This window comes from Conger conger, chromosome 12 (genome assembly GCF_963514075.1).
Source record: "Conger conger chromosome 12, fConCon1.1, whole genome shotgun sequence".
NCBI classification, from domain to species: domain Eukaryota; kingdom Metazoa; phylum Chordata; class Actinopteri; order Anguilliformes; family Congridae; genus Conger; species Conger conger.
Window position 1 is genome coordinate 31,039,656 of NC_083771.1, and position 13,006 is coordinate 31,052,661.

Below are 13,006 nucleotides of genomic sequence, written 5' to 3' on the forward strand. Positions count from 1 at the left end.
GTAAAAATGTAATGTTTAAGTACAAAGAGTCCTATATGGATTTTTTCAAAATCACCCATGGAAGTCCAACTTTGGTTGCAAGTTTGCACCATTTAAACCTGGTAAACAAAAAACATTTTGATCCCCTCGAAACAAGACAGTGATTTAAAAAAAAAGAAAAAGAAAAAAAATGTATGCACATGTATAAAACAGCACAGTATATTCACAGTTTACTGTTTGCATATGATGTGCCACTGTACGTCACTCCAGTCAGTCATTCTGGCTCACTGTACATGAGAAAATGAGAACATAAGGCTGAAACACGCCATTTTAGGCTCAATGTTTTTCAGCTTGGTTTAGTTGTTACCACAATTCTAGCAGTCCAGTGGGCTGTCTTAAGGGCTGGTTTGTTTTCGGCTATGAAATTACACGTTAAAGATATGCTACAACACACACTCAACCAATAACAGCAAAAACCCAGAAGATACCCTTTCACTCGCTCAGCCGCGAGTGTGACCCAAATTGGGGAGGAAAGTGATGTCATACTGGCGGAGGGGGGGTGGAGCCCTGGAGCCCCGCCCCGCTCCCTGTACAAACCCCCCCTGGCCAGATTATCCAATAAAAATTATCTAGGAAAGAAGGAAAATATATACACCAAATGATCAATCCCCATTCCCTTTTGATTGGGTAAAAATTAGAATAACTTAAGATACTTCCCCTTGTAAGATCAAGTTCAAATGATCAGGGTTTTTATTTTCGATGGGTTGTTTGATGACGATATTGTTGCCATGGCGGTCCGTACACCCAAACAGACGAGAGGAAGCTGCACTCCCTGTGCAATGGCTTGGCGGGGCGGTGACACATCACTGCATGATGAAGCCGGGCTGGGGCCCCAGGCCCTCGGGGAGGAAGGCGGAGGCGTAGCCCGTCTGGGGCGGGACGGAGGGGTACGGGCAGGGCGGGTAGGGGAAGCCGGAGAGCCCGGCGGGCTGGGCGGACGCGGGCTGAGCCGGTTGGGTGGGGGACCTCCGGGGCGCGGGAGTCGGGGAGCCGTTGGTGTCGGCCTCGGGGGCGAGCTGGGGGGCAGGCGCGGGGGTGGGCTGAACCACGGGGGCCTGGGGCATCCTGACGCCCCTCAGGACCATCTCTCTCAGCCTGTCGATCTTCACTCGCCGCAGGTGCGCCAGCTTCCTCTTGCTCTGGTAATCATCGACGAAGGACTCCAATGGCTGCCCGCCATCCAGGAACAGGTCCGCCATTTTCTAACGGGGAGGGAGGGTAGGAAGGAGACAGGGAGGGAGGGAGGGAGAGAGACAGGGAGGGAGGGAGGGGCAGAGCCAGGTAGTGACAAAGGGACAGGGTGAGTTACTGCTGAACTCATGGCAAATACTATAATACCAGACTGGAAATTGAGATGTGGAGTGTGGTCCCGATGGCATTAGACCATGGCAGCTTGTACTTCTGTGCGCGAGTGTGTGTGTGTGTGTGTGTGTGAATGCGTGTATGTACCTGGGTGTGTGTGTGTGTGTGTGTGTGTGGATAGCGGGAATAAAATGCTGCACTCTTACCTCAGTCTCCTCCTCAATCTTGGCACCTTCTGCCTGCAGGAGGGCCAACAGTGTGTCCATCGATCCACTGCCTAACTTATGATCTGAGGGGAGGGAGAGAGAACAGGAAATTGTGGGTCCTGCCTTCAATGGAAACCTTTCTGACCCACAGTAGAGAATGAGCAGGATGCGCTCATGTGTACGGTGATGTGTCCCTGCCTGTTTGTGTCCGTGTGTCAGTGTGTGTGTCAGTCTGTGTGTGTTCATGTGTGTCACGCATGCAGTGATGTGTGTGTGCTGTATGTTCACATTTCCAGTCGCCTTGGTGCTGTTCCACCAACACAAACAGACCAACAACCCTTATCAGTCCCTTGTGCCCAGAAAGCCCCTGAGCCTTCTGTTATCAGATTCTATCAGTGTCTATGTGAATCTGTGTGTGTTTCTGTGTGTCCCTGTTTGTGTGTCTGTCTGCCTGTGTGTGATTCTGTGTGTGTCTGTCTGCAGCCTATCACAAAGCAGATTTCTGCCCTACAACCAATCACAAAGTAGGCACCGCTCATCCCATTTCTGCCCACTCGACACCACCCAACTGCTGCGAGAGCCTCCTCACTGCTAAAAGCGCGGGGGAGTTCCCTGGCCACGTTCCCCGGTTGCCTTCTCTAAATCTGGCCCCTCTGATTAGCCCGCCCCCCCTGGCGCTCAGCTGGAAGTGAGGGCATCCAGACCGGGGAAGGCTGGCTGTCTGGCTCCCGCAGAGGGTGGGGATTCCACCAGCTCAGCCCTCTGTGGGGAAGGCGGGGGTGTGTGATCAGCAGACTGGGAGATGGTGAAGCTGCAGGCCGGGAGCCGGTGACGGTGACACGGAGGGGGACCTTCCCACCCCACCCCTCCCCTCCCCTCCTCTCCTCCGCGCTCGGGCTGGGGGGCACCGGAGAGCGGTCGTTTGCTGACGCACCCACGCCCACTGCAATCTGGGCCTGGCCTGAAATGGCTGTTTGTAGTCACGGCGAGGGGGTGAGGGCGGACATGGTTAGGGCAGGCGTGTGTAGGATGGAGACGTGTGGCGGTGAATATCTCAAACTGAGAGAAAGATCGCTCCCCGGTCATTCTTGTTTCTCTCTCCCTCACACTCACTTAATCACTCACTCATGACAAAACAACTGATGCACTCACTCCCTACAAAAACTACTCATGCACTCACTCACGCACTCACTCCCTACAAAAACTACTTATGCACTCACTCACTCCCTACAAAAACTACTCAGGCGTTACGTTACGTTAAGGTAGTCCATCGGAACACAATCCTGCCAGGTCACTTTTAAGATGCGTTGGAGGCACTTTATGTGGAATGACTCCAGCATCTTTAGATGGCGAGCGTAGATGGTCCATGTCTCACAGCCGTATAGGAGAGTGGAAATGCATATTCCCTTGTAAACTGCAACTTTGGAGTGTAGATGGAGATTGCTGTTGTTGTAAACTCTTTTCCTCAAAAGGAGGATGAGGCCTGCTTGATCCGGTTTTAGATGTCCTGTCTTCTGAGAGAATGCTTCCAAGGTATTTGAAGTGTGGAACGATGGTGAGTTGGGAATCTGCGACGGAGAAGACAGTTGGTTTCTTTGGGGGTTCTGATGACCACTGGCAGAGGACTTCTGTTTCTGAGGTGTTAACAGACAGTCCCATTCTGCTGTATGCTCTCGCAGCAGCTGCAAGCGTGGCCTGCAGGGCTTCTGGTGAGTGCACCACAAGGGCACAGTCATCAGCATACTGGAGCTCCAGTATGCTTATAGACTGGAGCTTTGTTGTAGCTTGGAGCCTCCTGATGTTGAAGAGGTTCCTATCCAGTCTGAAGTCCAGGGTCACCCCACTTCCATCTTCCATTTCCTTGTGCAGAAGTGTCGTTACACATAGGAGGAAGATGTTAAAGAGGACCGGAGCGAGAATGCATCCCTGTCTCCTACTCCAGGGGCAGATTCCAGTCCATCTACTGTAACCTTGGCCATCATTCCATCGTGGAACTGCTGCAGGAGGTTGACAAAGTTCACTGAGCAGCCATCGTGTAGAAGGGCTTTCCAAAGGAGGTCACGATGTATGGTGTCAAATGCATTGGAGAGATCCACGAAGGCCATGAACAGGTCTTGTTTTTGTTCACAACATTTTCCTGCAGTTGCCGGGAGGTGAAAATCATGTCCACTGTGCTTCGGTTTTTCCGGAATCCACACTGGGATTCTGGTAGCAGGTCTTCAATGATAGTATTAATAAGCCTGTGGAACCTGATTTTTGCCAAAACTTTGCCAGCAACAGAAAGAAGTGCTATGCCCCACAGATGGATTTGTCCCCCTTCTTTTTATAAATGGTGACAATATTTGCATCCTTCTATTGATGGGGGATGCTTTCTTCCCGCCATACTAGGGAGATGAAGAGGTGGATTGCTCTGGTGCAGAGATAGCCCCCGTGCTTCAGGATCTCAGCAGGGATGGAGTCAGGTCCTGGGGATTTATTGTTTTTCAGTGCCCTTATGGCAGCATGTACCTCGGAGAAGGAAGGTGGAAGGTCCAGGCTCGGGATGGTGGGTAGGGTTGGGAGGTCTTCCAGAACTGAGACGTCAACTGGGGCTGGCTGGTTTAACAGAGCCTCAAAATGCTCCCCCCATCTCTGGACAATCATCTGCAGTTCTTAGGGGGCAGACAGTGTAGGTTTTGGACCATGAGTGGCCTTTACTGCATCATAAAAGTTGTGCATGTCATACCTGTCTGCATGAGATTGTATTTGCTATGTCTTGTGTACCCACCACTGGTTTTTAATGTGCCTCAGGGAACGCTGTACCTCTCTCCTTTGGTCTTGCCATTTGGTTTTAAGGGCTGCAGAAGATGGGTTATTGAGTGAGGCTTTATGCATGTGGTTGAGGAGAGTGGAGATGTGTGTGGAGTTTTCATCGAACCAGTCCTGGTGTTTCTTCCTGCTGTAGCCGATAGATTTGGCTGCCGTTTCGTAAAGTGAAGCACTTAGGGAGGACCACTTGTCATCGGTCGTCCCCTCAATGCCCAGGAGAGACTGAGAGCTGGTTAGCTAGGGAACAGCGGAAGCTGTTGCATGCCTGTTTCCTGCAGCCAGGCACAGTCTGTCCAGTACTCCGCCCCTCTCATGGCTAATGTGATGTGGACATCCCTCAGATCCGAGTGCCTGATGATGATGTAATCCAGAAGGTGCCAGTGCTTGGACCGGGGGTGCATCCAGGAGGTTTTGTATTTATTTTTCATCTGGGATATAGTGTTGGTAATGGTGAGATTGTGTTCAGCACAGAGACTTAGGAGTCTTAACCCATTTGCATTGGTGTGGCCGATGCCGTGTTGTCCAATCACGCCTTTCCAAATGTCACTATTCTTCCCCACTCTTGCATTGAAATCACCCAACAGCAAGATTTTGGGGACTTTGCAGAGGGCCTAATCCAGCATCTCGTAGAAGCGGTCTTTCACATCCTCTTGTGATGGAAGGGTGGGTGCATAAGCACTGATATTGCTTTACGACGAGGGGGATGCAGAGTGACATAAGCCTTTCACTTATGCCAGTCGGTGTCTCAGTGAGATTTGGCTAGAGGCAGTTCTTGATCGCCAGGCCCACTCCATGCAGGTGTTGTCCTCCTGTGGGGTAACGTTTCCAGAAGAAGGTGTAGCCCTCTCCCTCTTCAGTGATCCTTCACCCAGGAGTCTGGTCTCGCTTAAAGCAGCAATGTCAATGTTGTAGCGCTTCAGCTCTGCCGCAATCAGCGCAGTCCTTCCACTGGGCCTGTCGGTGTTGTGGCTAGAGTGCAAGAGGGTCCTGACGTTCCATGTTGCAATTCGTAGGAATATATTTTGCTTTTTTGTTTTTTCCGACCGCTAAACGGAATGTCCTGCTGAGGGGCGCGGTATCCCATCCAGGAGAGTCTGAGTGGGCAATGTTTAGGTCACTTTTTCTAGACCTTTCCCCAACTGGGGTGAACAGTGTGGTCCTTAATAGGGCTGTTCAGACACACAGGGGTCTGCCGGGAGCAGCTGCCACTCAAAATCCCAGCTGCTGACAACCAAATAGCCCTGTGCTGCAACTGTCCAGGGACCTAGCTAGGAGCTTCCAGATCATTCTGTCCTGCCCCCGTCACCAGGCACCCCATCGGCAGTAGACTTGATAGGTTTGCAGGGGCCTGGATGGAACTCAATAAACCAGTAGCAGATACCTGCATGCTGAGATTATTTAAAGTGACAAAGGGGATGCGCTTGCTCCAACATCACTTCTTCGCTGTGGGGAGTTGTACTCCGATAGCAAGAAAATAATCCAAGACGACCGGCAACTCCTCACAGCTGCAGGAGGCTGCCGAAGCTCCAGTCTGTCGGAGGACCGCCTATGGTGTGCCTGCCAGCACCAGCTTTTCTCTCAGGGTGTGCTCCCCAAGCCATTGTCTTTCTGGACTTACCCACAAGGCAGCGGAACAGTGGTTGGTGGACGCCAGGGTATGTCCACAACTGCGGGCCTGCACATCACACCTCTGGGGACCACTGCAGCTCCGAGATCCCCTGCCAAGTTTGCCAGGGACCGGCGAGGCACCCAGTTACCGTGTGTGGCCACGAGGATGCCTGGCAGGAGTCTTGGTGAAGGAGAGGCTGTGTACTGGCAAGGGAAGGCTTACACACTAGGCTGATTTCCTGTTCACCACAGGGGCTAGCCAGCGGCAGCAAGCTGTAAGCAAGAGGGTTGCAAGCAGGTGGGAAGTAGACATGCACCTTCCCTCTAACTACTGCACAACTGCACTAGATGCATCACAACACCCTGCACATCTGCGCACACACACTCACGCACTCACTCCCTACAAAACTACTCACACACACACTCACTCACTGTGACACCCTACTCGCTGCTCTAACACACAGATAAACCACTATGTGAGGAGTAATGCCCAGGGGAGTGCTTAAGCCAGGAACACAGCTGTGAGGACCAGCAGAACCAGTCTGGCCTGTGTGTGTCATCCACAGAGAGGAACAAGCGCACCAGTGTACGACTACACCCATTCACGTGATGGAATGACACGGATTTAGACACACACGGATGCACGCCCGCACACACACATGTACTTATGCACACACTAGGAGACTTCAGCGCACTTCTCACATGCTGCTCCACAATCAATCCAGATTCCACAAATGTCAGTTATGAATATTGAATGATTAAGTCAGTAAAATAAAATGTCATTTCAAATACCTACAACACCAGATCCATTAGGAGGTCATTTGAAAATGTAGTGCTTATTCATTTAGCAAAGACATTATTCATGATAATGGCCAAGATCATTTTAAGGCCATTATCATGAATGGTGCTACATGTGACAATAATGACAGTAACATTTCTGTATACAGTGGCCTGGACTGAATCAAAACACGACTGAACCATGGAGGTGGAATTTTATCACTTCACAAATGGAGCTTCACAAGTGAATTTTGGTCATTTGCCAGACAGTGTGCATGAAGCTAAAAACCAAATCATCACCAACTAAACAGTCAGTCTTAAGAAAAAACAGTGCCCAGGCCAGTAACACCATGGATATTAAGCGGAAAGCTGGTGAAAGAGCCACAATATAATTTTTTTATCCTTCATTTATCGACAAACAGCCCCATTAAGAATGCCATCTCCTTTTCAAGAGCACAGCACATCTAAACACAAATAGCTATATTATATATAATAAGGCTACATGAGACAGTATAACAGATACATCAGTGGAATGAGTTGTTAAGCGGGCAGGCCCTTAACACAGCGCCCCCTGCAGGGCGGAGGGGTTACCTAACGTGGACTTGCGGAGCTGGAAGCTTTCGAAGAGCTCCTGGAGGCAGCGGTACCGCTTTGTGAGCTCGTTCTTCTGCAGGTCCAGTGAGGGCTGCAGCAGGAGGTTCTGCTCGGCCAGGCTGCGATTCCCGGCCAGCACCACGTCCTTGGACTGCTGCACGCCCTGCGTCTGAAACAAACACCACCAGGTACAGCGATCACTCCCTTCCTGCTGCGTGACAGACACAAAGCCAGGGCCGCCACAAATATCCTGTTTACCTGTTAAGATCTGGTAAAAGCCATGTATATTTACACATATAGTACGCAGGGGTCCCTCAGGGCTCTATGGTGACAAATGCTCCCACATGACACATTTTGAGGACACTATGGTCACATGTAAGTCACATGCTCCAAAATTATGTTTCAAGTTAGCACACATCAACTTTCAGGAGCAAACACACCTAAAATGGAGGCAGCATAGAGCCCATTCAGATGAGGTGTGATATCACTGCCAGAAAACCTCTAGTCATGTGCTATCATATTGATGCTTCCATTTAAAATGCTCATTAAACCACAATATAAACAATTAAATTTCCAAATCCATAGACATGGTCATGAATGATAATATTTCCTTTTGATGTAAAGTATATACATTTTTAAACAAGAGGGGGAGATTTGATTTGAGGTTGTTTCATAATGGATATTCACTTCTGATTGCCAGCCCATGAAACAGAAGACATGCTATTGACATGCTACAGTGAATGAAAGCAAGAGCAAAACATATTTTTGATAATTTTAGCCTAAGCAGTCAAAATAATTTTATGATGCTACATCTGTGAAAGATCAATTTCTTTCCTTCAAACAGGTGTTTCCCTGCACTGGTTGAAACACATCCTGGAGTAAGCCCAGGTGTTTTGGATGTTTTAAGGGCCCCACTGTTTCAAGTCCCTTGCTCAACATATAAAAAAAGATATTCCTGTTTCAATAAACTTTTGCACCCTTTCGGTTTGCTCCTGGACCAACTTCGTCTGGCAGCAGATCTTTGAATGACTAAGCCACCCACTTTCCCCTTGGGCACTGCAGAACAGGCGGAAAGCAGCACTGCAAAACGCAGGCTTCCGTCTCGCTGGGCCACTGATTTCAGTTGGCTAAGACCGTTTCCAACTGTACTCCTTGGCTGCTGGAGCTATACTGCCACACAGGACTCACGCGTAGCCAGCGCACCTACAGACCATGCGTCGGTTCCCAGCTCACACAACGCCGCCTTCTCTCGTCGTCTCACGACGCTGCCACCGCCTGCTCGCCAACAACCACGCATCCACCCTCCACGCTAAACACTTCTGACTAATCCCACTACATACGCGCGGCTCCGTGCCTTCGCTCTTAGAGTCTGCGGAACTCTATTGAGAATATTCCTCCGCTGTCAGAAACACCTGAATATGATTCCCCGAGCAGAACTTCCCACTTGAGACAATTCGTTTCCGATGGCCGCAAAATTCACATTGCATGTCAGCAGGAGAATCAAGTAAGTGATTTTGGGGCTGCGTCATGAGTATTGACGGAGGGTAGGGTAGAGTCGCAGTGAAATCACTTAAGATTAAGCAGCTAGACAGCTTTGTATGGAGTGGTGGAACGATAAGTACCACCAGGAATCAGGAAGTGCCATTTTATTCTTAACCCCAGAGGGAAAAACGGAGCCTTCTTGATGTGGAAGCAATCGGCTTTCAGACAGGGTCGCTGCAGAACCCAGAGACGAGGTCAGGCCACAACTAGAACTACCTGGCTGATTAAACAAGATATCTGAGCACATTTGAATCAAGGAAGATCTCCCCTCCCCTCCCTATATGGTGCAAGCCTTTGAGCAGGACGATCTCTAGAGACATGAGGACACAAATGTGAGTCTTCTACATCATTCTGCGCAGCTCATAATGTAGGTCACTCTGCCTACACCCCACTCCCCCTCCCCAAGTTCCTGAATGTAAGACTTTAGTTTGGCTCAGTCTGGTGTGGCAGAATAAAGCCGGCACTATACACTACATACTGCGGAAACAAACCTTTGTTACTTCTTATGAATTAAATGATGCATTCGTAGACAAAGCGAAACACCCGCATTGACTTCGGCCAACGTAGTCTATACATCCCTGCTGGCTGAACTAGTCGAGATGTTGATTAATGAGGGGGATTCCCTGCCTGCCATCGATCTAAAAACTCACAAAGGGTCCCAACTCATCTGATTAAGCGGACAAACATGCCACCTTGTCTTTCTTATTTTATTTTTTTGCAGTGCACTAAATAAAGCGACTAAAAAATGACAGTCTGGTACAGCAAACGTTATCACTTACATGTTGACAGGATCTAAATCTACACCATCCCAACTGGTGTGGGGTGTCACTAAGCGAACAGTTTGAGGCTGCAATGTGTTGCGTGGCACAGGGTTTGGCTGTGGTTTGATTTCCGCCAAGTTTGTTCATCACATCAGCCCTGCCCCAGACCAGCCCTGGTCCATCTGCGATCAAAGCTGTGGAGAGCTGTGCACCCTGTCTGGACACCCTATCAGAGTGTTCTCTGACACATATAAACCCCTAAATGCCAAGAAAGTGGACACAGGCTTACGTAGCGCATAGATTTGGCAGTCACAAAACACAAAAGAGGAAACCACAGTTTTGGGTAGGTTGTGTCTTCAACAGGGGCCTGCTTTTCCTCAGTGACGAGAAAGACGACTCCTCTTCCTGCCTTTACTCTGCCCTGCTCTCAAACAAGGAAGAAAGAAAAATGAGGCCAAGCATGTTAAAGATACCCCCCGCCCCCACCTTAAGAATGCATCTTTGATGCATAACAATGAGAAAGCGACAGAAAAGTATCAATGCTGAGGTATGCCTGAATGGTGTGGTGCCAGTGAGTCCCTCATCTCCCATCTGATTTTGGGAATATATTCAGACTTTAAACTTACACAAAGACAGGGTGGAATTTCACAAAGTGGGGCAATTTTTCCTCAATTCATAAGGGAATGTCAATCACAGTCCAATCTAAAGGTATGGTAGCGCTGCCAAGGGGGTCCTACTGGCTGCTACAACAGTTTTAGCCATGGAATGTGAAATGACAGGGCCAAGAATCAAACCACATAGCTTAATTCATGCAAGAGGTCAGACTTCTCCTCTCGACTCCGCCCCACTGATTAAGTCTCTTGCTTGCAATCTTAAGTGGCCCACTCAATGCTCACTGAGAGCCCTAATGAACTCGGCAGTCCCACAGGGACTTTTTATTTTTAACTGGTAAGCAACCTCAGGCTCTGGGCTCTATAAATAAAATGCTCCTGAAAAAGAAGAAAATTGCCCCCGACGTGCTGGTTGGTGCCTTGCGTGGCAGCCAGCCGCCATTGGTGTGTGCGAGTGTATGTGTGAATGGGTGAATGAGAGGCATCAACTGTAAAGCACTTTGGATACAAGTGCCATATAAGTGCAGTCCATTTACCATTTATGCTGAGCAACCAGCCCCTGTTTTCAACAAAACCATCACAGACACAGGCTTGGCAATGCTGTAATGACGCTGGGCAGTCAGAGCATGAGCTTTGGGACTCTCTCCTCCAACTCCTTGCGTGCTAAAGGGATTCTAAAAACAACCATCGAGCACGGGAGCCTGAGTGTATGGGCCCCAGTCTTACAGCAGTCACAAACCGTTTCAGTCGCCCTAGCGACAGCTCAGCTGGGTCCACCTTGGCCATTCAAATGGGGCAGATCCTCCCTGCCTTTTCCCAGGAGCCCAGCCTATCCATAGCCTTGTTTGAGCAAGCACACCCTCTGTGTGCAAACTGCTCCCCCCCCACCCACAGAGCCCTGGGCCAGAATGAACTGAAAGCATTACTTTCACATCTTCTCTTCGATGAGAGACTATGAGCTGACAAAATTCACCTTTCCACATCTTCTCTTTGATGAGAGACTATGAGCTGATGAAATTCGGCACTAGCAGCTTCAACCCACAGGGTTTAAATGGTAAATGGTAAATGCTAAACCAAGCCAAATCAAACCAATTTCATTGCCAAACCAAGCACTCGTGACATCATCTTACACCCTTGGGGTAAGCAGTGATCCACAAGCACAGACCTCAGTAGCGCAAGCTGTGGTCTGTGGTCAGGTATGCAGATTGCTCTGGAGGGAGATTCACTATGACTGGCTGCCTCCTCACCTTCCCCAGTGTTGCAGCACAACAGCCCATCAACAACCTCACCTACGCCCAGACATGACATTCAAGAGCTTTTCTTTTGGATAATTATAGAATTATACAATTCTTTATTAAACACTTACAGTAGGCTTATTTTTTAGCAGGTCAAGACCGTGACTGCCAGCCAGACAACACGCAAATTCTGCTACCCCAGCAGTCTGGGTCTCACTTTGCCTGTATGTAAATGGAAGGAGCCTGACGTTTTAGATCTCCCTCATCTCTTCGCTCCGTTGTCTTGCTCTTTGGGGTGATATTGGCTGAGGTGGTAAGAGCAGTCGTCTGGCAGTCGGAGGGGTGCCAGTTCGATACCACCCTGGATGTGCTGAAGTGTCCCTGAGCAAGACACCTAACCTCCAAATGCTCCTGACGAGCTGGTTGGTACCTTGCATGACAGCCAATCACCGTTGGTGTGTGTATGAATGGGTGAATGAGAAGCATCAATTGTACAGCGCTTTGGATAAAGGCGCTATATAAATGCCAACCGTTACTATATAGTACGCAATTATATAATTTCCCAAACTAGCTGCGGAAAACTCATGAATGGCTTTGGCTAAAAGAACAATATAAACCTAGAATGCAAGTCGCTCTGGATATGAGTCTGCTAAATGAATGCAATGTGCACAATGCCTTTAAAAAAAAAAAAAAAAATCGGTATTAACTCACACTATTAAACGATGCTGCCTGAACAGGTGTGAATGAGCTGACCAGGCATCCAGGTTTATTACTTTTCGTAGTAGCAAGGATAGCAAAAAACAACCGTGCGGTCAGTTTTGAAATGAACACAATGACGATGACTAGCTAGCTGGCAATAATGATTTCTATATAATGATGGCTGGCTATTTTGAAACAAATGGAGCCGGCCGGCAAGCTAACGTCAACTTCAACGTTACCATTTTCAGCAGTGTTTTAAGTAGTGTCTTGAGAAATGTGAAAGACATGATTATGTATATTCAACATTAGAAAAAAACAAACGGATTCAGAATACCTTCTGGTGGACTGTAACGTTACAATACTGACTGTATAGGAAATTAATGTTAGCAAAAATAGCTAGCTAACAAGATGCCATTTCATTATTCGAGCAATACAAGCCAGGAAACCGTGACCACACATCGCCACATTCATACTAACATCATTAATAGGTGTAAAACCAAAAGCTGTCTAATTGTTACAGTCTACAGTTACAGCGTTATAATTATACTACCATATTAAGTTACCGAAACTAGTTTAGCTTTCAAAAACTAGCCAGCTGTTCAACTGGCGAGGTAGCTATGACAGTCAAAATACTTACCTCTTCTAAATCTTGGACGATTTTGTTGAGCTTTTCCTCGTCCTCAAGCAACTCATTTAACTGCGTCATAGTGTAAGAACTGAGTTTTTCAGTGAACCCAGACATTTCTGCTACAGCGGTGTTCTTAGTCCTTGGTGGTCAAGGTTCCCTTTAGTAAGTATACAGAAAAGCAGACGCTACAGTAGCA

The 13,006-nt window shown here is 48.5% G+C and overlaps 1 protein-coding gene across 1 annotated transcript; it reads right to left on the reverse strand.

Annotated features, from left to right (window-relative positions):
• Positions 1-842: 842 nt before the first annotated feature.
• On the reverse strand, positions 843-13,006 carry vps37bb (VPS37B subunit of ESCRT-I b). Its single transcript, XM_061262138.1, has 5 exons — positions 12,820-13,006; positions 9,927-10,058; positions 7,332-7,503; positions 1,548-1,630; positions 843-1,241 (listed from the first exon to the last, which is right to left on the reverse strand). The coding sequence occupies exons 1-5, from the start codon at positions 12,922-12,924 to the stop codon at positions 843-845; spliced, it is 891 nt and encodes a 296-aa protein (XP_061118122.1). The 5' UTR covers positions 12,925-13,006.